This window comes from Athalia rosae, chromosome 2 (genome assembly GCF_917208135.1).
Source record: "Athalia rosae chromosome 2, iyAthRosa1.1, whole genome shotgun sequence".
In the NCBI taxonomy this organism is placed as follows: domain Eukaryota; kingdom Metazoa; phylum Arthropoda; class Insecta; order Hymenoptera; family Athaliidae; genus Athalia; species Athalia rosae.
The window spans coordinates 19,793,258-19,819,541 of record NC_064027.1 but is presented as its reverse complement, the minus strand read 5'-3'; the positions used below and the strand labels follow the sequence as shown (position 1 = coordinate 19,819,541).

Below are 26,284 nucleotides of genomic sequence, written 5' to 3'. Positions count from 1 at the left end.
TGTCGGTTTATTTTTTTTCTTTTCAATGTACTGCTTTTTCGTTTCATGGAAAATTACAATAAATCGTTGCACCGTTCGTGACCTCGGTTAAAATATAAGGACCTAAATCTTCGAGCCTCGCGTCAGGTCCGGGTTATATAGTGCAGCGCAAAAGTTGTGAAAGCATACACCGAGCCCGTCTGAACTGAAAGGGAAAAAAAGACAGAACAAAAAAGAAAAAAGGAACGGGGAAAACGATAATTCAATAACCCTTCAGCTACTGGTGTATCTCACGCAAATGTCGCTCGGATGTCTGTCAACGACAAACGTAGTCGAAGGTTTTGAGAAATGCATTGATATGTATATATATATATGTATACGTGTCGATCGTTTGTCTCGACTGATGCGACCCGAGTGCATAATACGAAGGAAGTGTTACAAGGAAGGTTATAACCCAGACCTTGGAAATATTCTGGAGCAGTCTGCAGTCTGAACCCCTCCAATAATTCCCGCTTGTTTTTACTGGAGCGCGCCTTCGTGCAACCGTAACCAAGGAATTGCGTAATTGCGAAATGGGTTTTGAGGTATCGCATGGACAACGACGATCCTTTATAATTTCCCCCCCGTATTACATATGCGTATGTATATATCTACATCGATATACATATACGATCCTCCTCCATCTGCAGACCGTTCTTGCAGGTATAAAAACCCTCACGATCTTCGGAAATACATCAGAACTACATCGAGTGTAGAAACTGAACGAACGAAATAAAATATCCGGCCTGTATTTGAAACGACAAATTTGACAAAAAAATGTTCAAGGTATGTATGTTACTTTGTGATATACCTATATGTCACAATTAATTAAAAATAGTACACCACAGTGAGAGAATATTAGTCTCTTTTCTAATATGAATAATTATCTTACAAATAATGTACAAAGAACAAACTCTCAAGATAAGACATCATCAGAATTGATGATCAAACGAAAAATTAGAACCATTACAACTGTTTGGCCTTAGCTCTTGAAATTATTGCAAATTACCAAATAACGCATTACTGAACTAGAGAATATTTTAAAAATTCAATGTTGAAGTTTTCTTGTTCTAAGATTTGTTAGGAGAGCGAATATCCGTTGTTTTTTAGCTCAGTATTATGTTATTTGAAAGCCATAGAAACCCCCTGTAACAATCGCCCTTAAATTTCAGCTCGTAGTCCTTTTCGCCGTGGTGGCAGTGGCCCAAAGTGGTTATCTGGCGGGTCCGGCATTGCCGTTGACCTACAGTGCAGCGCCCGCAGTGTCTCACGTAACCTACGCCGCCCCCGCCCCCGCCCACGTGACATACGCCGCGGCAGCTCCGTTGATAAAAACGGCGTATGCACCCGCCCCCGCGTACACCTATGCTGCGGCCTCCCCTGCGGTAGCCGTCCACGCACCAGCGATCGGAGCTTCCCACGAAAGCACACTCAGATCATTAGATGGAAATTCCGCGGTCTCTCACTACAGCAAAGCAGTTGATACCGCATTCTCGAGCGTACGAAAATACGACACGAGATACACGAATGACGCTAAATTCATCGCAGCTGCCCCCGCTTTCGCCTACGCTCAAAAAACTGCGTACGTAGCACCCGCTGCTTACGGATACGCCGCTGCCGCAACACCGATCGTCGCAAAGACCACCTATCAAGCACCCCTAGCTTATTCTCCGGCCGGAGTCGTCGCCCACACGACGTTCACCGGACTCGGCGCATCCTACGCTTGGTAAAAGAAAGATGAAAAAATCTGCACTCTTTCTTAATAAATGCGCGGACGTGATTATGATTTTTACCAACATGTAGGGTGAAAATGAAAATCATTTGGGCAGCATATATTTCCCCCTGATTGTGTTACGGATGTACGATTTTTCATTGTGAATAAATTCTTTACGAATTCTCTATAAAGACCCGACTTCATTTTTCTTCATCTTTTCCGTTCCAAACGGACCATGCCGCTGACAGCACATACGAAGAACTATAATATTTGATTTATATTAATGTGATGGCTTCAATTCTTTAGAACAGTGTCTTTCTGGCAGATAAGGTTTCCGTAAGTTCAGAAAATCCAGCCCTGTCGATTTACCGCACAAGGTGGTGGAACCCCGAAATTGTATTTTCAAACCCATCTTTCGGTCCAGAGTTTGATTTTCACTTTCTCTAATTCCATTCGAGAGCTCGGTGTTATCCGCCAAATGCGCAAGAGAAAAGAAAAAAGAAATGCATGAATTTTTTAATCACTTATAATTTCGCTTGGAATCATAATCATAATATTCGTGCGGGATTACGATAATACTGGGCGTGTTACACAGTCGTTACTTATTCTTACCTTATACACATACATACCACTGCCCCTGACTTACTTTCACTCGGTTGAATTTGCGTGCCCCTCTTTTGTCTCTCAGACGAAATAAATTCAGAATTATTTATTACCGTGGATTTCACGGCTAAATTGGTAAACAAAATTGCCGCTGAAAACGGTGGCGCTACATTACGGAACGCGTTAAGAAGGCTGTAGGGGTGGCAGCTGCCTCCTTGTGAAGCAGTTTTCAAAATGATGGTATAGTTTTCATGATAAGATGTTGACTGGAAAAAAATTACTTTCGCAGCTCCCTCCATAAGTCTAAGCACTGCTATTCCTCCGTGGCCTAAGCGTTGACTCAAGACAATCTTTAGCCAACGGTCTGAGGCTCTCTTCAATAAATAAAAGGACACCATTTTGGTACAGGCATAGGGTGCAGAAAAGATGTTGCGATGCTGGTTGCATTGCGCAAAGTGCGTTGTAGGAATTTTCCATTACATGAGATCGCTTACAGGTTTGAGTAATTGTTCCGAAAGTTTTATTATATGTATATATAGTTACTTTAAAATAAAATAAAACGATGCAACAAAATAATTAATCGATTGGTGAATTAGTTATTAAGTTATTTCTAATTTATAAATGACTATAACCGCAATCTTGCATATTACCTGCAAGATGGGATAGCAATCACGTCTATTAATATATAGCATATCAATTAAATATTAAATCATAATTTTACTAACTAACTAGAAAAGCATTCGAAAAAAAATAACAAAAATTTACTCTTGTTATTTTGAGTTATACAGTTATAATCTATTAATAATAATAATAATAGAAGAGCTCTGATTCCTTGTTTCTTTGAAGAAACAAGCGATCAAGCTCTGAGCTTATTTCTATAGTGATTTTAAGTATTTTTTTTCTCTTTTCTTTTATAATTAAACTATCGTTATAAAAACTATATCTATTTACAGTTTCTTTCTATTTTCGCTAAGATGAAATATAAGCTAAATTAAATTACCTACAAAATTCTACGTGCAAGAACAAAAAAAAAATTATGAAAATATGAAAAAATATTTTAAAACAAAAATAAAAAGCACTTTGCAATTGCTGAGGAAAACTATTAAAATCACCACACCCGAAAATAATTAGAAATTGAATAATGAGAACCATCTATAGAATTGGCAAAAGTAATTATGATAAAAGATTTGTTCTAATTCGAAATATAAAGAAAAATAGTAGAGAAGAACACAACAAGTGCACCAGAAAGAATATATACTTTATTGTGAACATATTCTGTCACCACACTCATTCTCGATACAGTTATTCGCGTTCAATCGCTAACTACGTAATAATAATAATCATTTTTGATTTTTATTATCATCATTATTTTTATTTTAGTTTTTCAATTATAAATGCTCACGTGGTTATGCAGTGTGTGTTATGTATTTTCACTTGAATTATGTATTTTTATTATTATTAATAATAATCATTTTCGATAATATCCAATGTACAATCGTTATAAATACTTTTCCTCCTATTTTTCCCCCCATCTAAAAACATGTTAATATTCATAATGTTTTCCTTTGTTTTACATGTTTTGCGCCCATCGTTTAAAACGCATTTGTAGGCCTACAATTTTTTTTTAATCTTTGTTTGTTTTTCTTTTATTTTTCTCCTGTTTCCTAATTCCAAGTTATTATTTATATAATATACGTGAAACAAGCTTCTCATTATAATCAATCATTTGAAAGATGCAAAAGAGTATGTTATCTAATTTATTCAATTTTTTAATTAATTATTTGGACCATAGAAAAAATAAACCCCGTCCCAAAATCGAATAAAAAAATATTCTATTACTAGTTGTGTATATAACTATATATGTATATGAATTGTTATCACGGATAATTAAGCCATTAGTAACTAATAGACATTTCATCGATTAAAAAATCCATGGAGATCGAAGAAAAAAATGAGTTGAGAACATGCGCAACTAATTTGCGTTGCTGAATTTTAAGTTTAGAAGGGAAAAAATTCAAAAATCAATCATATCTTTGGAACGAGGATGTCATAGCACTTTTAAATTCTTCTTTGAAGAACCGTTTCTCTTTTTTCTTACTTGTTTATATCAATCGTGCTACACGGTGATATAATAATTATGTGTATAAAAAAAATATATACCCTATATAAATCGCGAAGTTTCAAAGTCTCTAACGTATAAATCGATGTTGATTTTCTATTCACTTTTTCAAATTATGTGGATTAAATTTTTAAACTAAAAACTCATAACATGCAATTTTTGAAGTGCTTGAAAGCTTTAGAGCCGGCACACATTTCTAGAGAAAAAAATCATATTTTTAAACCTATAATTTTTCTGAGTGTTGTGTTGAAAATATCACTGTTTATAGTTCTTGTACGACCAAATGCAGAAAAAACTTTGCAGTGAATTTTTCACTCGAAAAATCTTCTTTAGAATTCGTTGATGTTTCCGAATTTTTTCACAATTTTGAAAAAAAAAATTGAGAATAATTCAGGAAATGGAAATTCATCGAATCATGCACATTCGCTCATAACGCTAAGAGATTGGAGGATATCCCAACGACATCACCATGGCTTACATTTTTCCTTTTTCTTTACCATAAACTGAGTATCCATGCTCCTTCTTCCAATTCTGATAATCAAGGTCGGTTCAATTTTGTTTTTTATTAGTAAAATTTAATATAAGATTTTACTGATTGAAACGACCTCTCTGGATCACTACGGGCTACGTTTTTGTTTGCCTCTCTTCCATTTTTATGTGATATGGCTTTTTATGTACAAACGATGCGTTCCAAGTACCGCAGACCAATTGCAAGGAATCTACTGTTGGAATTTGGATATTCCAGAATATGTGGATAGAATATTTGAGAAAGAAAACCAATAACCCAGAGGTAGAATAGAGTTATAGGCGATATATGCAGTTGGTAACGTAATTGAACCTGAAAATAATATACCTCAGAAATATTGGAGATCGTGCGGAGTTGCATGCTCACTATCATAATGTAAAATATGATTTTTGAACTTGGAGACTTGAAAGTTTTGCATGGTTTTAGTAAATTGAACCTATTCTAATTTTCTCATGTTATGCTTTTCTTCTAACGCGATTTAATGTTAAAAAAGCTAAATTAATCAATTACTTTTTTCTTTACTCTCGCATTCTCACTAGCTATTACAATTATTATTATCGTCATTATTATTATTTTTAAATATTATTGTTATTGATTAATCATTTATTCACTCGTTATTCATGTGATTTTTTTCATTCTGCTTGCTTTTCAAAGAAACAAATAAAAAATATACAAATTTGCGAAAACTTAGATCTCATTGAATAATAATATCTAATAATTGATTAAATTATTACTTTTTTGTTTTCTTCTTTTATAGAAAGCGCAGCATGAATCGCATATAACTAGAAATTACATGTGTCCTCTGTATAATATTCAATAATTATACTCATACAATCTATATGTATATGCATATTATGATAATATATTAACATTAATTATTACAATTCTAAGTAAATTGCAATTAATATATCGTATTATAATTCAATAATACAGTCGTTAACATAATTCTGTGATATTACATGGATTATTAGATTCACATGTCGTCGCGTCAAGTCTGTTTTATTTTCTTTTCATCTTCTATCTGAAAATCCTAACGAAATTTTGCGTTTTAATCTGTAAAACAAACATTACTAATGGTCAAATCGTGTGCAGAATTGTGAAGTTAAAATTCATTTTGGAATATTCAATGATGAAACAAAGAAACAAATAATGAATCCTGGAAACAAAAACATCAGTTATTTTTCGCAATCATCTCCTTTAATTAGGTATTCGTTTTTACTCTATAAAGTTGCATTACTATACTTTATAAATATACCTACATTTTTGTTTTCCTGTACAAAGAAAGCTTAGAAGATTTAATCATTATCATTATCAATATTAGCATTAAAATTACTAACAATAAGTGATGCTCTTATTCAAATTCCAATTTCTTTTTTCCCCCCGTTACTGCTTTGTCATCATTGCGTACTCTGAAGAATATTGTGGTACATTATTGACAATGCAGAATAAAATAGTATCATTAAACGGAGAGAGAGAGAAACGGAATAGAAATGTAATAATAATAACAATAATAATAATAAAAATAATAAAAAGAACAAGAACAACAACAGAGAAACGAGCAATTTTGTCGATCATTAGGGTACTTCCGTGCAATATATATATAATATATTTTTTTTTTATTATTAAAAATTGGAAAGCTGCAAAATCGTACCTGTCACCATCATATCAATTTTTTTTCAAGCCACCGCTATACACTCTTAATTCTTGTTTACGCGTTGTAGCACTAATCAAGTTGTTTTCATTACATATACATACAATAATTTATCATTCAATTACTAACAACTATGATAGCATCGAATGTTTATATGAATCAATGTTAAAATATAACACAACTTGGCAGCACGTTTGAAATTCTTTATCATCTTTTTCTCGACGAATTGGATGAACTTACTTTTATAATGAACGGCGTTGTGATATTTTTTATCATTGAGATATCATCGCTTTTTTGTTTGGTTGTTATAAATGTATAACGCTTAAGGCGAGTTTGAAATTGAATTTGAAAAATTTCTTCTCATTTCTTTTCTTTTTTTTTTAAATTAATAACAACGCGCGAGGCAGCTTATTGGTTAAGTTATACATAATTATTATATAATACGAATTACGAGTTCCGGACATTAATCTCTAATTATTACATAGGTAGATAGCGAATTGCATAATTGAAGCCGAATAATAACGATAAATTAATTATTGGACAAGTATAAATTTTTCTTTTCAATTAATCAAGGTACATAGAAAACGCGGTTTTGCCGAGGTAGACAGGTGGGTCAGAGTTACTAACAGCTATTTATAGCCATCTATTATGATTAGAAAATTTTATATCTACGGAAAAAAACATAAAAGACAGATGGCCTTTACTAGCTGTATGATCCTCTCTCATCACCAAGCAAATTAGTTTTTTTCTATCAAGCGACACCGCATTGCCACAATTACAGGAATATCCTTTTACTATCGTTAAGTCTAGAAGAGCGCAAGTCGCGACTCTGTTATCTGATTAAAATCTCCTATCTCTTATATTTTGTAAATTACTTTTTTCTCAAATTTCTCAATTTCACTCGTTTTTTTGCGATTATAAATAAATGGTGTTGATAGAATCGCGTTCTATTTATCAATGTTGTGTGATAAAAATTTTCGTGTAATAGATAAATTTTTTATCCTCTTTCTTCTTCTATGATTGTGTAAAATAAAATATCTTTTTTCTCATATCATTTATTAGAAGCCGATCAATTATCATCATGCTTATTTAATTTTTCCTCCCCCCCCCCCCCCCAAACTTCTTCAATTTTCCGTTTAAACAATATTTGCAAAAAATCATTTCATTGTTTACAAGTATAAATCGATTGTATCTTTAATTAACTAATAAAACAGATTACTGTTGTGTGTTTATAGTTAAATATTTTTTTTGGTTAATTAATAACCGCCATTATTATTGTTGTTATAATTATTATTATTATTATCATTATTTTTATTTTCTTCTTTTGTAGATTATAATATCGCGCAACACTTATAACAAATAAAAGTAAAAACATTAACAATAGAATATATAGTTATTTTTATTTATTTATTTAATTTTTTTTTCCTTAAAAGACGACGTAATGTGATGGCAGTCTTGAGTCCTGGAAAAATGCTGTTGTGATTGTTGCTTTGTTGCAGGCGGTATTCGATTTATTTAAATTGTAATTATTTTTTCTTTCTTTTGTTCGTTTATTCATCATTTCTTACTACTTCGACTTCGATTTTGTGTTTCACTTTTATTTATAATTTAATTTGTGTTGTGGCAGTGTCTGAAAACAGATAATTAAAATGAATTAGGATGAGCTATACCCTAAAACAAATATTCATCACTTAAAATGTGTTTCATATCAAAGACTATATGACTATAGTAATATCAGCCTAAATTTGGCATTCTATTGCAAAAGAAATAGCGGTGTAGCTTTTTAAACTTCTATTCTATTTATTACAAGTCAGGAGATCCGCTTCAAGATTCCAAAGATGCGAATAATACTCAGAGTTCAAATAATTTAGTTATAAAATTGGAGTCGTACCCAAAGTCAAACTACCTACGCCTCGACGGATTTCTTCTTCTCCTTCTTTTTCTTGAGGAAGGAAGGCGTCCTGAGTCCCTTCTTCTTTTTCTTCTCTTTTTTTGGTGATTCCTCGCTAACGCTCACATCCTGCGACATGGAACCCTTAACACGGAAGGTCCCAACGGTAACCATAAACCAACATGCGCATGCATTATGCTATTCCTCATATCTATTTAAATCTTTTGTTCTGACATGCAAGCAGCGCATACAGCAAACTAGCTTGCTATACGCTATAAAGACATTTCTATAACTTCTTGAACGAAATAATTATGTAACAAATACAGAAATTCTAGTATTTTATTCCTTTTGGCTCATTTTCAACTGTTAAACGTTAATATCGATGAGTAATTGAAGTTGAATATTTCTATGAGTAGACAAAACAACAAACCTCTTTGCTGCTCTGGGAAAATGTACTGTGATGTGCGTCGGAATGGTCACCATTCACTGTGTTTTCTCCTGTAACATGAGATACTGATTAATCAGAAAATTAAAACAAATAAGCATTTCTGTTTTTCCAAGCTGATTGCAAACGTTTTTAGGGTAATATTTATGCCACATACCACAAAAAAGAAAGAAATATACAATAAACACACCTTACCTCGAGGGATTAATGGATTCGCTTTGCCAAATTAGTAACAATTAGGAATTGATTGTCGATCTGTAAAACTACACATCAACACAGGCTCAAGCAATTATTGATAATAAAATGAAATACAATAAATGAAACGGTCAGGTGCAGAAGAAAAGGATCTCGTTACATATCCATGCCAATTTTCCGTTACTAGCTATTAATTAGCAGTAACTAAATCGTAAACTTTACCATCACCGGTTCAGAACGAGAAATGAATTGATATTTTAGTGAAAGAAGAGAGAAAAAATCATTCAGACAGATTCACCGTTTCTTCCACGATTTTAAACAGTTAAAGTGTATTAAATATAATTTATTTGCATAAGGTAGTGCAAAAGCTAAAGTGTTAACAATTATAAGCAATGTGTATTTATGTGAAAAATATTACATAAGTTCAGTAAAACATAATGGCGGTGTTTGTTGAAGTATGATACAGTATAAGAACGATGACAATTAACTCAAAAAACTGAAAAAAAACTATGATACAAAAATTGAAAAAAAAAAAAAAAATAAAACTTTGACTTAATTATCTGAGAAAAAAAAAGATAACAATCACCATTATATTTTTACAATAGTTTCATACTCTCTCTATAATTGCAATGAAAACGTATAGGAATGATACTCATTTTTTTAATTAAATTATATCACATTTGTACCTATGATTTGTACATTCTATCTAAGGCTAGGCTAAAATGAACGGCAAGTAATTTAAAAGTATCGTTCGGACTAAGAAACCGTACCTAATTATTTTTGGTGCATGATATAATTATTCCCTGACTAACAATTTTGAGATTCTTCTCCTTCCGAAAATGTTTTATCAATAATATCAGTGAGATTTATTTCAGAGACAACTTTGTAAAGAGTGGTATCTTCATATCGCGGTGGTGGTTCGATAGGAGAAATTGGATTTGTTCGCAAATCAAAGTTGATGCAAAAATTCATTCTGTACTCTTCACATGAACAAGGAACATCCTCCGACTCAGTTTTCACATCTGCGCCAAGTGCTTTTTCTAGTTTCATGAATTCCGTCGTGTCATAAGAATATGCCATGCAATCTGGCTGGTCTATCTTATCCCCCGTGCTCAGGATTTCAACAGTTTCCAAGCCTAAACAGGATGCCAGATCCTCACCTCCATCACTTCGAATTTCTTCAACATCCTTGTCGTTGTAATCTATTTTTGAGTATCTACGGGAATTTAAAATATTTCCCGATACATCTGCCATGTTAGTCGTAGTGTCAAAGCAATTTTCTTCGGTTGCTACATGCGTCTCTGATGAAGAAGATGACAAAACTCTGTTACTCGAATTTGAATAATGAGTTCCATCGATATTTGTAGAAATATCAGCACTGTATGCCGCATCTCGACGGAAGTTTCGCAAGAGCAAAGATTCATCTTCTTCGATGGAACTTAATGTTCCCAAGCTATTTGTACTTGTATCTGATAGAGTATAGGTTTTATCGAGTTTTTCATCCGAATTATGGACCACAGGGACATTTTCCGGATTGTTGATAAGATATATCGCATCTTCTAAGTCAACTATTGGACTGTTTTCTGTAGTATTTTGTAGGGATTGAAACACTGTTGAGTGGCTATCATCTCTGCAAGTATAATAATCCATTGTATTCACAGACTCTGAACTGACTATGGATTCATTGGGGGATGAGTGACGAGATACTTTAGTTTCTGGAGCAGTGGTAAGATTTTGTTCAAACCAGTCTCCTATAAAGACTTCTGAATCGGAAAGTCGATCCAGGTAATCAAACAAATTTTCTGTTTTTGAGGCATCAGTAGCGTTGTCTAATGATTCATTGGGCTCTTCTCGAATTGCTGGCAGTTGTCTAGGGGATGAAAAATCGGGCAAAGATACGTCCAAACAGCATCTACACTGTGCAGATTCTGCTGAAGCGTCTGTATTTTCTCCGATATCTTCGGTCTCGCAATGCTGGATTGAAAAATTCAATTCTACGCCATTTGACGTGATTGAGTTTGGTTCAACAACCGCACAAAATTCTAGTATAGCTTCTCCCTGGAAATCATGATTTGCGATATCAGACTCTGTAGAAATCAGAAACGATTTTGTTTCATTGGCACTGACAGAATTATATTTCGCGTCCATTGGATATGTACATTCATCAGACTGTGATGGCAATGAACAAGATTCTTCCCTAGCACAATATTCATAATTTTTATTCTTCACGATATTTGTAGGAGTTTCCAATGTTATAAAGAACCGCTCATCGCTACTTTTCAAGTTCACGTAATTTTTGGGCGAGGTCATTTGATCCTTCGATTCACACGAGCCATCGTTAGAATCTTGCAATATATCGATTTTCGAATCACTGGCTTCCTCAGATTCGAATTTTGAAGTTTTTACTTTAGAAATTTCGTCATCTTCACAGCCATCGAAACTTCTGCGGTCGCAATATGCTCTGGATTCTTCTTCGAAGGGTCTTTCAAACAGTTTTTTAATTAACTGTACATCGTCATCGATTTCATCGTCTTGTATTTCAAAATTATTCTGTATTTCTTTGAGCTCTGAGTTTGTTGACTCTTTAACTTTCTTCAAATTGTAAGAATCAGAGGATGAAGACGTTGGCGATTCGGTCAAGTCTATCTTATCAACGATGTGGTGGACGATTTCATCTATTACAATCACGCTGTTGTCATCAGGGATAGTTTCCTTATCAAAATCTTCCAAACTCTTTTTATTTCCCAATGACACCAGGCCATTATCATCATTATCAAACACGTCCTGCGATTTTTGATAACAGGGAACATCTACCAAAGAAATAGGTTTGTCTTTATATACGTTCAATGCCAGCAGTTTATCCTGAACAATTTCTGACAAAGTAAGCTCGTTAAGTTGATTTCTGTTGAGTTCAAGGCACGATACATCATGGAGTATTTTATCTAAGAAATCTGAGGCATATGTGTATATTTCAATATCTCTGAGCTCAGCTATTATTTGATTGGCTTTTTGGCTAATATCTTGATCAAATGATTCCCCTTCAGTTTCTCTTAATTCCTGACAAGTCAAATGCGATAATTCTAAAATGTCCGATCCTTGGTTAGACTTGTTGTCTGCATCATCATCTTCCAGAGAACTGTCACACAAATCGATTGTCTCGTTCAAATCCTGGGAGCTTTCCTTATTAATTGTCGTCCCCAAATCCAACCAAATGAACTCGGATTCCTCATCATGTGCACTGTCATCTGTATTGTAACTATTGAGACGTCTCAATTCTGGATCATTGAAACTACCATCACATCCCTTGGACGTATCGTCACTCGATTTATACTCTGCATCAGCATCTTCGTTTGTAGGCGTCAAACTGTAAATAAGGCTCATGTTTATAGAATCTAAATTGTATTTAGATGATGTATTACTTCTTGGCAACATTGCTAGCATCATTTTGGTAGGAGTTAGGTCGATATTCAAACTATTTATCACTTCTGTTAAACTATCTATTCTTTGGTAATTATGCTCCCGAGGTGGTGTCGAGAATCCGCTTCTTTTTATCATGTTATCAATATTCTCGTCCTTAAGATCTTCCAGAAGAATGGCATCTTCCTCTGATAAATGTATTTTTTTCGGATTATTGTTAGCGATGTCTTCTTCAGTGTTTTTAGCAGGCGATTTCGGAGTATTTTCAATAAAAATTATGCTTTGATCGTTGGCAGAAATTCTCAGATCTTCGTTGTCATTTACAGTTGCTATTAAATGAGTATTTTCATCATTCACGACGTTCAGTATATTTTTATTAAAATCTTCTTCGACAGAACTAATTTCGTTACAGGGTTCAAATAGATTCCCGTTTTCATCCGACAAGTCAACTGGCTGATTGAGCCCAAGGTCTAACTTTTGTTTTTCAGGATCTTCTAGTTTATCTTCCAATACAATAACAGTTTCGCAAGTATATGCCGTAGTACAGTTAATTCCAAATCCTTTGCAGACAGTGTGAAGTTCATTTACATTCTTTAAAATAGCTCCAACTATCCATGGCTTATCTGCTGGAATTTTTCTGAATACCGTTTCTCTGTCCTGATTATCTCTCTCCGGAGTATCAGTCTTTTTCAAAATGTCTGTTTCAACGCGTACGATGTCATTCAAATTTCTAAATGACTTATTCTTTATAGTCTGATTTAAATTTCCTGAAGTTTCATCAGTAATTTTTAAATTCTTTGAGTTTGTGCAAGGTTCAATAGGCGCAATTTTCAGAGGCTCTAGTGGAATATGTAAATGTTCAGAAGATTCAGCTACTTGAGTTTTGTTAACAGTATAATCTACGGTGACTGCTTCGTTTGTATTATATTGAACTAGGTGAGCAGGTTCGGCTGAATCAGTGTTGAAAAAAGCCCGTCTTAAAGCAAGGTAAGGTTTTGGTTTTGGTTTCGGCGGTACCGGCGGAGGTAGCTTAGACTTAAAGTTAGTGCGGTATGCAAGCTTATGATTAAAGGGCTGTACAATTTCAGTGATCAATGGGGTCATGCGGGGTGCAATGATTCGACTCGTAGCGACTTCTAAGCGGATTGGGTTGGATAGTTCACTTGGCCATGCGTAGCTTTGCTCACTGCTGATGCTGCTGCAGTTGCTCGATTGACAATCTGTAAGCATCATTGTCCAAACACAGCTAAAACCTCGCTCTCTTTAAAAGTGCACATAGAAAAATGATAAAAGTTGTTTAGAGTTGTGTAAAAAAGAACATAATGGATTGGTGAAGGGGCGTTGGATGTTATCAAACAAAAAAGCAACAGAAATCATCGAAGCGTGATAGACCCAGAGAAACGCGCGGAAAAATTGTCTATAAAATTTCAACACGTGCTATTCGTGCTGTTCAGGCGTTTACCTACCTTGTCTGTTGAGATCATTTCGTGGATCGACCGCCGTACGTCTCATTTCGTTGAGGAAATCTGTCGTTGCGTCCACTAGTTTGACAAAAAACACAAGACGACGCATGCAAATTTCAAAAACAACAAGTTCAATTTTTATAAATAATAATTATGGGAGTGCTATGGGATTGTACATTCAATATATCAGGCAGCATGTGGGGGAGGAGAGATCTGTGTACTACAAGGTTGTCTACAATACCGCATTCAAAGAAAAGTGACAAATCCAGATCTAAGACTGCAATGACATTTCAATCTGAGTCATCTAACAAAACGTTCTAATTCCTACGTTACCTGCAAGTTTTTGGTGTATAACACTTTGTGATTGTCGCTGTGCATTCTGAATCTGTGCCTGTTGGACCAGCGGAGATTCGTTGATTGTGGCAACTTCTGCTGGTTCTGTGTCACAAACCGTCACATGCATCATGCAATAAATAACTCAATCATGCTTACAAATATCTAATTCCCATACGAAAAAGTTGATGATTTTTGATTGCCAATAATTTTCTAATATCTAAGAACAAAAAAACGTAAACTGGCCAATAAAAAACCATTATAATACACATGCATAATGAACGTTATCCATCTACTTGGAAAGATTGGGAACGCGCTATATTCCGTGAAAAATTTGCATATTATTATTCGACGTTTTGAGGATTGACCAGACAAATATTGTGATAAACTCACCGTCACTGAGAACCACCTCAGGCTGACTTGGCACTGGAACCTGCTTCGTTTCTATTCGTAATACTCGTGGTTCTGCGTAATTGAAAAACAAAAGCAAGATTTAATTTATAGATATAAGCAGAATATTAGAACTGATTAAAAACGGTTTCAAGAACTTATCAAATTCTTACCATCTCTACTCTCTTCCTCCGTCTCTGATGTAACAGAAACGGGGGATTGGATTGGACTTTTCGCATTGCTAGATTCGTGAGTCGCGCGGCTTACGTTAAAAGATGATAAAGCTTCGGATTCAGATTGCGATTCGTCGTCTGCAAGGCAATGAAACAAATATTTGTTAGTAACTAACTTTGCAATGAGTGTGCAAAGAAAACCAGAATGTTGACTATAAAAATTGCATTATTACTCACAAGGATCTCCTTTCTGTTTACGTTCCACGTCCTTTTTGTACTGATCAAGTTCTTGGTCAGTGACAGCGTCAAATGGATTCTTTGCATATGGAGTTTTGTAGACCATGGCATTGTGCTGGAATCCTCGTTGAATTATACCTTTGCTAGCCGCTCCAACTAGCACTACTTGTTCGCCCGTCGCACTAATGGTAGCATCCTAATTCAGGGCAATCCGGAATATAAGTAACAGTGGTTGGTTTTTCAAATGATAGGCCATCGAAAATTCTTACCTGCATCTTTTTTGCCTCATCCCAAGTAACTCCCTCCAGGATATGGGATTGCGGACCAGCAGATATTTTATCTGCACGGCGGTAATCCTTAATCTACGTGAATTGGTTGAATTTGAAAAATAGTTTCAACAGACTTTTGTTGCCGAATTAAATAAACATGGAAATAAATCTCTTTGTCATACCGATGAATATTATCTACTCTCAAAAGTGACGAAATCAATATGACTTTAAAAGAATCAACTGAATGAATATTAGGCACTTTGAAAAAGTAACTTACCTGCTGTTGGAGCTGCTTGAATTCCTTGGGATTTGTATTCTTGGGTACAAATTGCAGAGCACTTTCAATCTTGACAGGGGTACTGCTATGCGTTGGCGAGCCATCCGTCACCCACTGCACACAAAACCAGAATGTTAGGAGACCCTCAAGCTTTTATTGTCCACTCAAACAGCCAAATTGTAAAAACCAACTCTCGCAATAAATGTGTGCCTGCTTCCACTTTTTTCAATTCAAAAAAATAATAAATCAAATCTTGACCACTGTTAGTTACAGAATTCTCTTTTTTTTTTTTTTTGCAAAATAGAAATTTGTAATACATGTATGTATATAAATATATACATAACAAAAAGTAAAAATAAATCGGATTCTTTGAACGAAAATCAAGGTTTATGGTTGATATTGAGGATTTTCTAAATCGAGGTAAACCGAGGTAAGTAGAAATTAATTCACGTTATTGATTTCTTTTTTAAGGGCGATCAAATCTGGTTTTGTAATTGCAGTGGATGCAGAGCGTGGCCACATCGGATACAAAGATCACAGGCACACATTCATACAGAGTTGTGTACAGTTAGCTAATTGTGTGTCTGAATTTTTGAAATATCTCTAAACCTATTTATATGTATAGTATAATAGAGAACCAAATTAATTACTATTTGGGATACACAAAAATCAGGCCAGAATAAGCATTTCTGTGAATGGTGTGAAGAGAGGCTGAAAAATTAATCACATAAGCGTTTTGAATCACCGTCGCCCTCGAAAACGATTCATAAATTGCTAAATCCAGAAATTAAAATGTGCGGAAAAGGATTGTCAAAGGAATCTTAGTCATGTAATTTTGGAAGCTAAATATCATGCCTGTCAGAATGGACGGAAAGTACATTGTGAGAAAAGGATGTATTTGAGATTGTAGACAGTGATAAAAGCGGTTGTGAAAATATGATATTATGAATTAGAAAACTGTCATGACAAGATGAAATGATATGTACGACACCAATGTAGCAGCGATACCTCCCGTGCATATCTATAGACAGAAGGATTCTATAAATAAATATACTAAAAAAAAAAATAATAATAATAATATTGATATTGACTTAGTCCGATTTTATTAAATCCAGTCAAGTAACGTGGATATCCAATTACCTCCTCAGCATTTTGATCCACCCACTATAAATGAAAAGAAGGGAGGAAAAACAACAAGATTAGATTTACTTGATATACGGGGGTCGTGGGGGTAAAATAATTGCAAATAAAATAATTCATGCTTGCTGGGAAAATAATTAATAACTAAAAGTAAAAATCGCAAACACTACCTACAAGCTACAAAAGGAGAATTGTATCCGTCTACGATTAATCAATCGTTTTCAAATTTTCAGCATAAATATGCAAACAAATTTTGATTAGTCTGAGCCGAAAACAAAATTCAAACTAATTTTAATTGATGTTCAAAGTTTTGTGTTGTGTGTGTTCGTGATTTTCTCTCATTCATTCTGTTATTCTTACACACCGTGATTCATGCGATTTGATAAAATAATAGCATTTATTTTGCGAAGTGATGGCACTTGTAGCTTTATTAATATTTTTTTCATTTTTTTTCTAGCTTAGTATTTTGTTTGATTTAACATCAAGAGCTGCAGATTTCTTTCCTATTAATAAGAGCCATAATAAAATGTACGCAATATTGTTATTCCGTTTATAATCGTACAAGTTAGTTAACGCACATCATGTGTGTTCAGCAGAGAACCAAAAATCACTTGGGATAATGAGTGAAACTAACAAAACAAAGAAACATCAGCGTTTCTTCGATTCCAACGTCTAGTGTCAATAAAAATCAAAAAATCGAATTACATGTTGTAAATAATTACATGGAATGTGCGACAACGATTAAATGTACAATTCTAAAAAAAGTCAAATATGTATAATGATATATCAATGAGTATTAATAGTATTAATTGTTATATTAGCAGTAATATACTAGTAATAATAAAAATGGCACTAAGAATCAAAGTCAAGCGCGAAAAGTGTAAATCTTAACAGAATTGAAAAATAATTGATAAATTCAATCGTATCGCAGTTTTTTTTTTCTTCAGCTGATTTTAAATAACCGCCTTCATTAAATTGATTAAAATTCAGTGTTTCAAAGCTGCACAGATTAGATTAGATTATACCTATCCAATAATAGTCAAAGAATAGATTAGTTAATTTAGTGAAGCGCTTTTGTGTCGTGTTTTCGGGTGATTTTTCTTCTTCCCTTTTTCAAAAGCAACTATGCAGTATGCATTTTACTGATTTGATCAATCAGACAAATTTTTCTACATCGATATGGCATAACACGAATAATATATATCTAGTTATGTTTTTTACGCTAAATGGAATATTAAAATTTTTCAAGGGATTAACATACTAAGTATTATATTCTGATAGTATTTTTCTTCTCTTTTTTTTGTCAATAAATAAACCTCCTTTAATGTACTGATGTAATGTGGGTATTATTGACATAAAAAATGACGAGTGTATTTACTCTACTTTATTTTCAAAAGTAATGACTTCTACCTTTGTTATTTTCTTGGGATCCGGTGTTCCAGTTTCCAATATTTCAACCTTCTGATAAACGTTTGGAGAATTCAACCAGCGCGATCTATCTGTTCCTTTTCTACCTCCCTTCCACAATCTGCAAAACAAATACAAACTTAAGCAAATCTTCTGCAACCCAAATGAAGAAATATTCTCTAGTTGAACTTATGTACCCTTGTTTGTAAAGTTCCTCTTCCTCAAGCAGATAGCCCAAAGAAGAAACTGCTGGGGGTACTTCGACGTCGTTGCGGGGTCTCGGAAGCTCTCCTTTTACCAATGGATTTCTGTAGATATACCCGGTGCGGAATCCCTGGACAAGGAAGTGAGGAGTGAGGTGTCACAATTTAGTAAACAATTGAAGTAGTTTTGAATCATCAATGCTATCGTGAAACTCACAGCGTTGTCAAGCATTCTCATGAGAGCTTCGAACTCGGTGCCTCCAATCCTCCAACGTTTTTCAAGTTTATCAGCAAGAGGCGACGGTTCGGCTACTGAAGTCTGTTGTGGTACCGGCGGCTTTCTCGAAGCGTCGAAAATTGCCTTTCTAGACTCTTCAGAGACTAGGTTAAGGTTATCTAAGCCAGCTGGCATTAATTTCAGCTGAGTTTCACAAGCAAGAACGGTGTTATATACATTGTAAAAAGCCTCTTCGACAGTTTCGCCGCAACACAGAGCACCGCGGTTTGTTAAAAACATTATCTTGTTTACTGGGCCAAGATTTCTTGCTATCTTTTCTTTCTCCTCTGGCTCAAAAACACCACCGATATACTGATGTGTGCTTGCTTCTCCAATCACTATACTCTCCTGACCAAGCGGTAGTAGTCCGCATTTTAGAGAAGAAACCTGCAGACAATGAAAAGGAAAATAAGATTCACCATTCTAATGTACATATGGAGATGTTTAAAGCATCCTATATTCTATAATGAAAAAAAATCTCACAGCTATGACAGACGGAGTAGTGATGTGGATGATGCACTTTATGTCAGGTCTTGCTGCATGAATAGTAGAATGTAGTTGGAATCCTGTGACATGTACTCCAAAGTTCGTAGTTCCTTGTTCAACGATCGCTCCTTGCATATCTACTTTGACCAAACTTGAAGCTGTAACTTCATGGTAAAGCAGGCCGTAAGGATTAACCAAGAAATGTTCTTGATCTTGATTAAGACGAGCGGTGATATGGCCTCCGACTCCCTGGGTCCATCCATAAAGATCTAACAATCTAAAAACTGCTGCCAATTTGCACCGTAGTAATTTTTCACCCTTAGCATAACCCATGCTCTCAACACCTCGTATGTCGTTTATAGGCACCACGCAATTTGAGCCTGAAATCAAAGACAGGGTCAGGTAAAAATCATGTTTTGTTTCATGCAGGGCAAGTTATTACATACTTTTGAACACATTTGAGTTAAAACGAGCTCCTTGAGCTCCCATCATATCGGATATTTGTTGAAGAAGTCCTGATGGCCCTGCACCTCCATCTTTCATCTGTGTTTCGATAATTCGCTCCAATTCTTCTCTGAACAAACGTGAGTTCATCATCATTTCCACCCTCTTCCTTCGTTCCATTTCCCTCATGTCCTAGAATGAACCAAAAAAATAAAAAATTAACACATATTCATTATAAGGGAAGCTGTGAAGAAAAAATAGGACTTACAGCATCGATATCTGCGGGTCGCATTTTACTTTTTTCTTCTTCAGTGAGACCATCGACTGCTCCATTGGTATGCGGCTCCGAGAGCTCCTGCTGACTCGTGTCCGCCATCCTCTCACCTCCCCCAGGTAACACCGTCTCCTGCAAATTGACAAAATGTTGATATGAATCAAATTATTCTAGATCACTTTATTCTCCAATAATGAAAAGTTTTCTACAAATTTCGCGTTCTGAAACAGAAGAGGACAACACTCACCAACAAAGGGGAGGAGGATGATGATGTATTCTGTACATTTAAAAATGTCTCGGTTTCCAAAAAATCAGAATGTTGAATAATGGTATTTAGCAGTGCTTGGTGGACAATATTAACACCAACGGTAAGATGCAGCATGACTCACATTGCATATTAATCATATTATAATAAATAAACAAAACCCTCATGAAATTCTATACCTGATTTTATGTGAGAAGTATTCTATCTAAAGTGGTCGAAAAAGACTTCTCACTACTGTGAAGTACAGGAGTCGAATAGACTGAACTTAAAATATGACAAGTTCTGTGCATCTGTTAATAATTAAAACAGGTTACATCAAACGTTTGCGCTACATCAATTAGGAATTAATAATAATCAATTGTTAATGACACGAATTAAAAATAGATGCAAGCTAGTTCTCTTCCTACATTCAACGCTCTAGTTTCCCAATGTTATCACAATTCCAATCAACATTTGGGCGTTTGCACCGTACTCCTCCACCTCAAATCTTGACGAACAGACAAGAATATTCGAATCTTACGTCACCGATGAAGTATACAGAAATCTATTAGTCATATTTTTTTTGCCATTTATACATCCATATCTGTACGTATAACACAAGACACGTGACTCCGCTGGTAGGTAAAATTTAATCACATTGATAACATCAGCCTGTATACAGGTATATGTATAGATTGGCCATGTGTATGTGAGCACGATTATTTTATCGTACAAGTAGACTTCGACGTTGCTCCTGATTTCACTTATTCTAAATATGCGGTAGTAAAGTTTTTGATTATACACGATTGAAAAATGAAAAAAAAATCATAAAAGTAGGCAGTTCAGAAGAAGATCGCACCGCATGACACGAGCTGATACCTTGAATCCGGACGTGATATTCTCCTCGTGATATACGTTCGGTAATATAAAGAGGAGGGATACACAACATCTATACAATCTATCCGTACATGTGTATAAAAGTAGGAGTTACGTAACTGAACGTTTACCAAGTTAGTTCATAACGTAACAAAATACACACACGCACACGCACCAAATACATTCAAATATATTAGCGATAATGGGTTCACAGACTTTACAATTTCGCCACGATCGGCAACCAATTGCCAATTGGCAAACGTTGTGATAAATAATACAGCATCAATTTTAGCCTGCGGTACAGCATGTGTTCGATGAACCAAAAATCTCAAAAGATCCGACAGATCAACGATCGCGTCGTATACATGAAGTTCCTCAGTGCAAGATTGAATTTAAAATAACTTCCTTAGACACTAAAAATATGATACTTATCGTTATAAATAAATAAACGATTATCTAACAAAAAAAGTGGACGTCTAGTGGAAGTGCTAAAGATTTCTTCTTTTAGCATAGAAAGATTGGGCCAGACTAGAAGAAGCAGATCCTTGGGCCGGGTTTTGCGCCGGTTTCAACTGTCGCCAGGTCGGAATGAAACCATATAGAGAATCTCCTGTACTTACATGTATAAGACATTTATCATGATACAGGACGGTAAAAATTTCGCCCAACGAATTCTCTCGTAATTATTTCGTATCAAGTTTTATAAAAGCAATTGAAAGTAGTCAAACCCCATTTATAACAGCTTGCACAGTCGTTATGTAAGTTGTGATAAAAGTACAGAATACATCAGTGCTTGGTTGGTATCCTTATCTACGAATCTAGTTTGCCACTTTTTTTCTGCCCGCAAAAAATTGCACGAGATTTTCCCTATCGAAACCACGTTATTCAATTACCACCAGAGTCAAAGACAGCAGACATTTCTATGGTTTTCATTCTATAGACACGAAATCGCGACGGCTGATTTTGTTAACGAAAAGTAACAGCGTATAATTAGGTGAAAATGTCATCAAATCGTCTTCATATCAGTTGGATCAAAATTCGTTCGATCTTTCGTTGGTCGGGGTCAATGCATCATTTGGGAACAAAGGTTGAAAATAAATCGAGTACATCCTGAAAAAGACATTCAGAACATATACCTAAATTCTCAAAGAATCGAAAATCAACATGACATTTCTTTGAATTGGGACGGATTTTCGCAGAACTTTATCCAATTGTAGAATAACGTGGAAGTTCATGGAGAAAGACAGGGTTGAACGAAGGGAAATCTGTAAGTTCTGGTAGTGTTTTCTTTGGGGTTTGTGTCCATGATTTTGGACATGTATCGAAGTTTTGAGGCAATGTGGGAAGGACGAAGGGCGTCGGTCGCAGACGCAGACCTGGCAACTGGGAAGGCGATCAATACGGTATACCACCGGCGCCTTCCTTCTGCTGCTGGTGTTCCTGCCACCCCCCGTCACCAAAAGGTTCCCCATTTCTCCTTATTATTTACCGTACAAACCACGTTGCGACATATTTTTTTCTCCCCTACAAACCGCTGCACTTTCCTGCACAACCTGCTGCAGCGGCAGAAGAATACATGCAGGCGCGAAGCTGCAGAAACAATTTCGACAAATTATCAAACTTCAATATGCACGATCTGGCAGATCAAGAAAGACTTGTTTTTTTTTTAATATCCGTACATTGGATCTTCACGGTTCGAAGACTGGAAGATCTGATTATTCGATATGGGTAAAGTGCGGGGGAATTCCGGCATTATTTCTCGCTATCTTTATGATTACAGGATGGAAGATCTCGACCAAGTGATTATTGTGTATTTTCTCGAAATTCTTCACCCTTCGTGTACCTATGTTTTCCAATGATACAGGGTATTGCATATATGATGTAAAATGCGACCTCATATACCCACAATCACGGCGTCGCATAATGAATACATCAACGACAAAGGGAATCGTAAAAAGTCATCAACCCGCAAACCTGCACCCTTACACGATGCAACCCTCAAAGTTCCTGGAGAGCAGATATTATATCTCCTGCATAGGTATTGAAATATGACACCGATGATGGATATATAGATTTCGAGATCGTTTTACCCCAGCGCAGATCGTATCCTGCAGGGAGCTAGAAATTCCACGTTTTCTCACCCCATACGAAGAAATGACGAGAAAAGAAACTTCGAAAACGAACGTTAAATAGTGAGCATTTCATTAATGTATCAAGCCTGTATTTTCGGTTGACCAATTGAGTGCCTATAAATTGGCAATACGGGGTGGTCCAATATTTGATTTTATCTCGCCCCATTTTTCTGGCCACAAATGTACTTTTTTTCTTATTGGTAATTTTTTAGTTTATTCGGAGCACACCTTAACGAGTTTGCGAAGTCACTATGAATTTCGAATCACTAATTGTGCTTGATTCCTGCGCGTATAGTATAACAGTTGCGGAAAGTTATAATACCGTGATCATCGCCATCACACACATATGATTATTCATCGAAGCTCAAATGATAAGCGAAAGAAACGAGTAGCAATATACCTATACATGTATACACTCATAATCAAGGAACAGTTTTAATTTAGCACACACATTAATTGTTCCATGTACAATGTACTACATGTAATGTACACAAAAGATTAGTATCATAGCAATAAATTGCAGTTGCGGTATTAATTGATTATAATGACTAATTAGAAATCGACAAATTAATAGATATAATACCACTATGATGCTAGGATGAATCGGATTTAATTGAGCAGAGCGAGATCTAACATGTACATAAAAAAAGAGATCTTATTTTTTGAAGACAAAAGAGATATATAATTATACATTCCACTCGTCAATGTTATCTGCACAGATACGAGGAACGGTATACCGAGAGATGATAAAAAATAAACAAAAAAAAAGATAGAAAAAAGGAGGAAATAAGCTATATAGATAATTTTCGAACGTGATAAGACAATTTTTTATCCATCACCTTCCATTCGAAGATAAACGAAGTACATAAATGTGTTACATAATCCAACAGAAATTTTTTGAACTATATGTTACGTCTATACTATAGTAGATTGTATGCAAAGTGTGTCTGTACAGAAATATTTTTCTACACATAGAAAAAATTAAGGCTGCTGCACATATAACGTCGACGTGCTAGTTGCGGTGGTTGGTTGTCGCATTGGCATAAAGTGGAGCAATTTGCATCGCCCACGCAGGCTACATGCAGAGGCTGTTGGGTTAGAATTACCTACGTATATAAAAAGAGAGGAGAAAAAATTGATAGAATATTTAACGTCACGTGAGTATGCGTAATGAAAAACCAAAAGTGGGTCGCAGCAATCGAAAAAAAAAAAAAAACGATTCGGTTAAAAATCGTAACCTACTCTTATTATATCTGTACATACATACGTACCACGGTTATGATAACATTATCACACCTCATATAATATGTATCGATATGCGTTCAAATATAACGTAACAATGTAAGTTCGTAGTGTATACGACAATATGCAAATTTTTTCCGTTTCATACAATATTTATACATGCAGTTTTTTTTACAACCCCAACTTTACTTATCCGCACCCTAATTTTCAAGTGCGTCTGGTTTGACACGAGGGTGTTGCAGCGAAGGATATGTATGAAAACAAAAGGGTCTGGTTCACAGATTATTCGAGTACCTTGCGCATGTATAAAATATGCGTTGAAAAGGAAGAAAAAAAAGGAAGGGCTGATTTTAGAAGGGATAAAAACTGGACTTCTGACAATTTGTATACCTACATTTTTTTTGCGGAAAATATATTGCAGAATATTAGACGTTACAAGGAATTGCTATATCTGAGGCTGAGAAATGAAACAAACTTCAATGATAAAATTTGAATTTTTTTGTAAAAACTTGTGAAAACTTTGGAATAGATGATGTTTTAAGTATTCTCTTCAAATTTTGAAAAGCTAGTCTGAAATAGATCACAAAAATTCCACATCAAGCTAGTCGTTGACTATAAACATATACCGACGTAGAATATGGAAAAAAAGAAACAAAGTATTCTAGGTGCGTATTAAGAAAATATAGCTACTCGCCCGAGAGAACGCGCAGTTAAAAACTCATTATTAACTCCAGATCTAACAGTATCGGAGAAAAGAATGTTGTTCCGTGCGTTGTGATTCTGATTGTTTATATTTCAAACTTGTGTAGGAACGATTTTCTGGTGTAAACTTTTTCAATTTTTAGTCTCATGTATCATCATATAGAGGGAGATAACGTATCGATGTCATATTTATCTATACATCAACCGTCTTATGTACAGACCACAGGTAATTCAAAACTGTTATAATAATACGGAAGATGGCAATGCATATAAAATAAATACACGAAGAGAGTTGTTCGTACGTCTAGCGTGTAATAGAGCGATGGTAGGCGTTTAATAGTGCGCATATTCCAGGTGAATTTGACCTCTCATTTTGTATTATTTCGTGGACTGGAGGGAACCATTGGAGAAAAAGATGGTTTTAAATATTCAATGCTTTGAATTTGTGTCCGGTCAATCGAATCAATTTCATCGCATCAAGTTTGATTAATATCGAAAACTGTGATGGCCGAATCGACTCGAAACGCCCCACATAATTCGTATTGTATACCTATACAAAGCCGGGGTGATCGGTCGGTTGATATTGGACCAGGTTTCAGTTCTCATAGTCAGCGGACCAAAATGACAGTTACTTGACCACGATTATGCGAGCAGTCGCGGAACGCGACCCTTCTTTTCTTTGTCTGGATGATTCTTGACTCGCACAATATTCTAAAACCAACAGCATTCACCGAAGAAACGAAAAGAACAAAAGATATCATTTCAGTTTACCCAAGTACCTACAACGTGAGCGTTGTCTCTTTTTATCAATGAAAACTACCGTTGGAAAGCGCGAATAATATAAATAAACGTCGAATGTTAAAATTTTCTCGAATTTTTTCTTTCGATTAAGTACCTACACATCGTAATTGTTCGACTTGATCTAAAATTCGTTGGAACGGACATTGGCCACGAAGTTAGTTGCTTTCTTCTTTCTCGACCAAGGTGTACGTCTGGAGTTAGAATTAGCAGCTGGATTTCCTGACACGATGATTATATGGGCCGCTTTTGCGGTGCGGAACAACCACCTAGTGGTATCTATGTACCCAAGCGGAGAAAATATGTATATATTATATAAATAAATAAATAAATAAATA

General features: G+C 35.1%; 2 protein-coding genes across 12 annotated transcripts in view; one reads left to right on the top strand and one right to left on the bottom strand.

Annotated features, from left to right (window-relative positions):
• Positions 1-669: 669 nt before the first annotated feature.
• LOC112694936 (larval/pupal cuticle protein H1C-like) lies at positions 670-1,923 on the top strand. The gene is made up of 2 exons (XM_025746498.2): positions 670-804; positions 1,191-1,923. Exons 1-2 carry the CDS (start codon positions 796-798, stop codon positions 1,746-1,748), a joined length of 567 nt encoding a protein of 188 aa, XP_025602283.1. The 5' UTR covers positions 670-795; the 3' UTR covers positions 1,749-1,923.
• A 2,051-nt stretch (positions 1,924-3,974) lies between these two features.
• Positions 3,975-26,284, bottom strand: part of LOC105683071 (protein hu-li tai shao) — a 33,058-nt gene continuing 10,748 nt past the window's right edge. For 2 of the 11 annotated variants that reach the window (XM_012395387.3, XM_012395386.3), the window contains exons 3-19: positions 19,947-20,084; positions 19,681-19,870; positions 19,232-19,614; positions 18,689-19,135; positions 18,466-18,602; positions 18,272-18,389; positions 16,862-16,885; positions 15,722-15,835; positions 15,445-15,537; positions 15,176-15,371; positions 14,939-15,076; positions 14,769-14,840; positions 14,376-14,480; positions 14,046-14,120; positions 8,953-9,020; positions 8,523-8,666; positions 3,975-8,261 (exon numbers count right to left, since the gene is read on the bottom strand). In XM_012395387.3, coding sequence (XP_012250810.2) covers positions 8,538-8,666; positions 8,953-9,020; positions 14,046-14,120; positions 14,376-14,480; positions 14,769-14,840; positions 14,939-15,076; positions 15,176-15,371; positions 15,445-15,537; positions 15,722-15,835; positions 16,862-16,885; positions 18,272-18,389; positions 18,466-18,602; positions 18,689-19,135; positions 19,232-19,614; positions 19,681-19,870; positions 19,947-20,054 — 2,397 coding nt within the window. In that variant the 5' untranslated portion in view covers positions 20,055-20,084 and the 3' untranslated portion in view covers positions 3,975-8,261; positions 8,523-8,537. Of the gene's footprint in view, positions 8,262-8,522; positions 8,667-8,952; positions 9,021-14,045; positions 14,121-14,375; positions 14,481-14,768; positions 14,841-14,938; positions 15,077-15,175; positions 15,372-15,444; positions 15,538-15,721; positions 15,836-16,861; positions 16,886-18,271; positions 18,390-18,465; positions 18,603-18,688; positions 19,136-19,231; positions 19,615-19,680; positions 19,871-19,946; positions 20,085-20,199; positions 20,350-26,284 lie in introns of those variants that run through there. The other 9 variants (XM_020850718.2, XM_020850720.2, XM_020850722.2 and 6 more) reach the window with 9 other exon arrangements.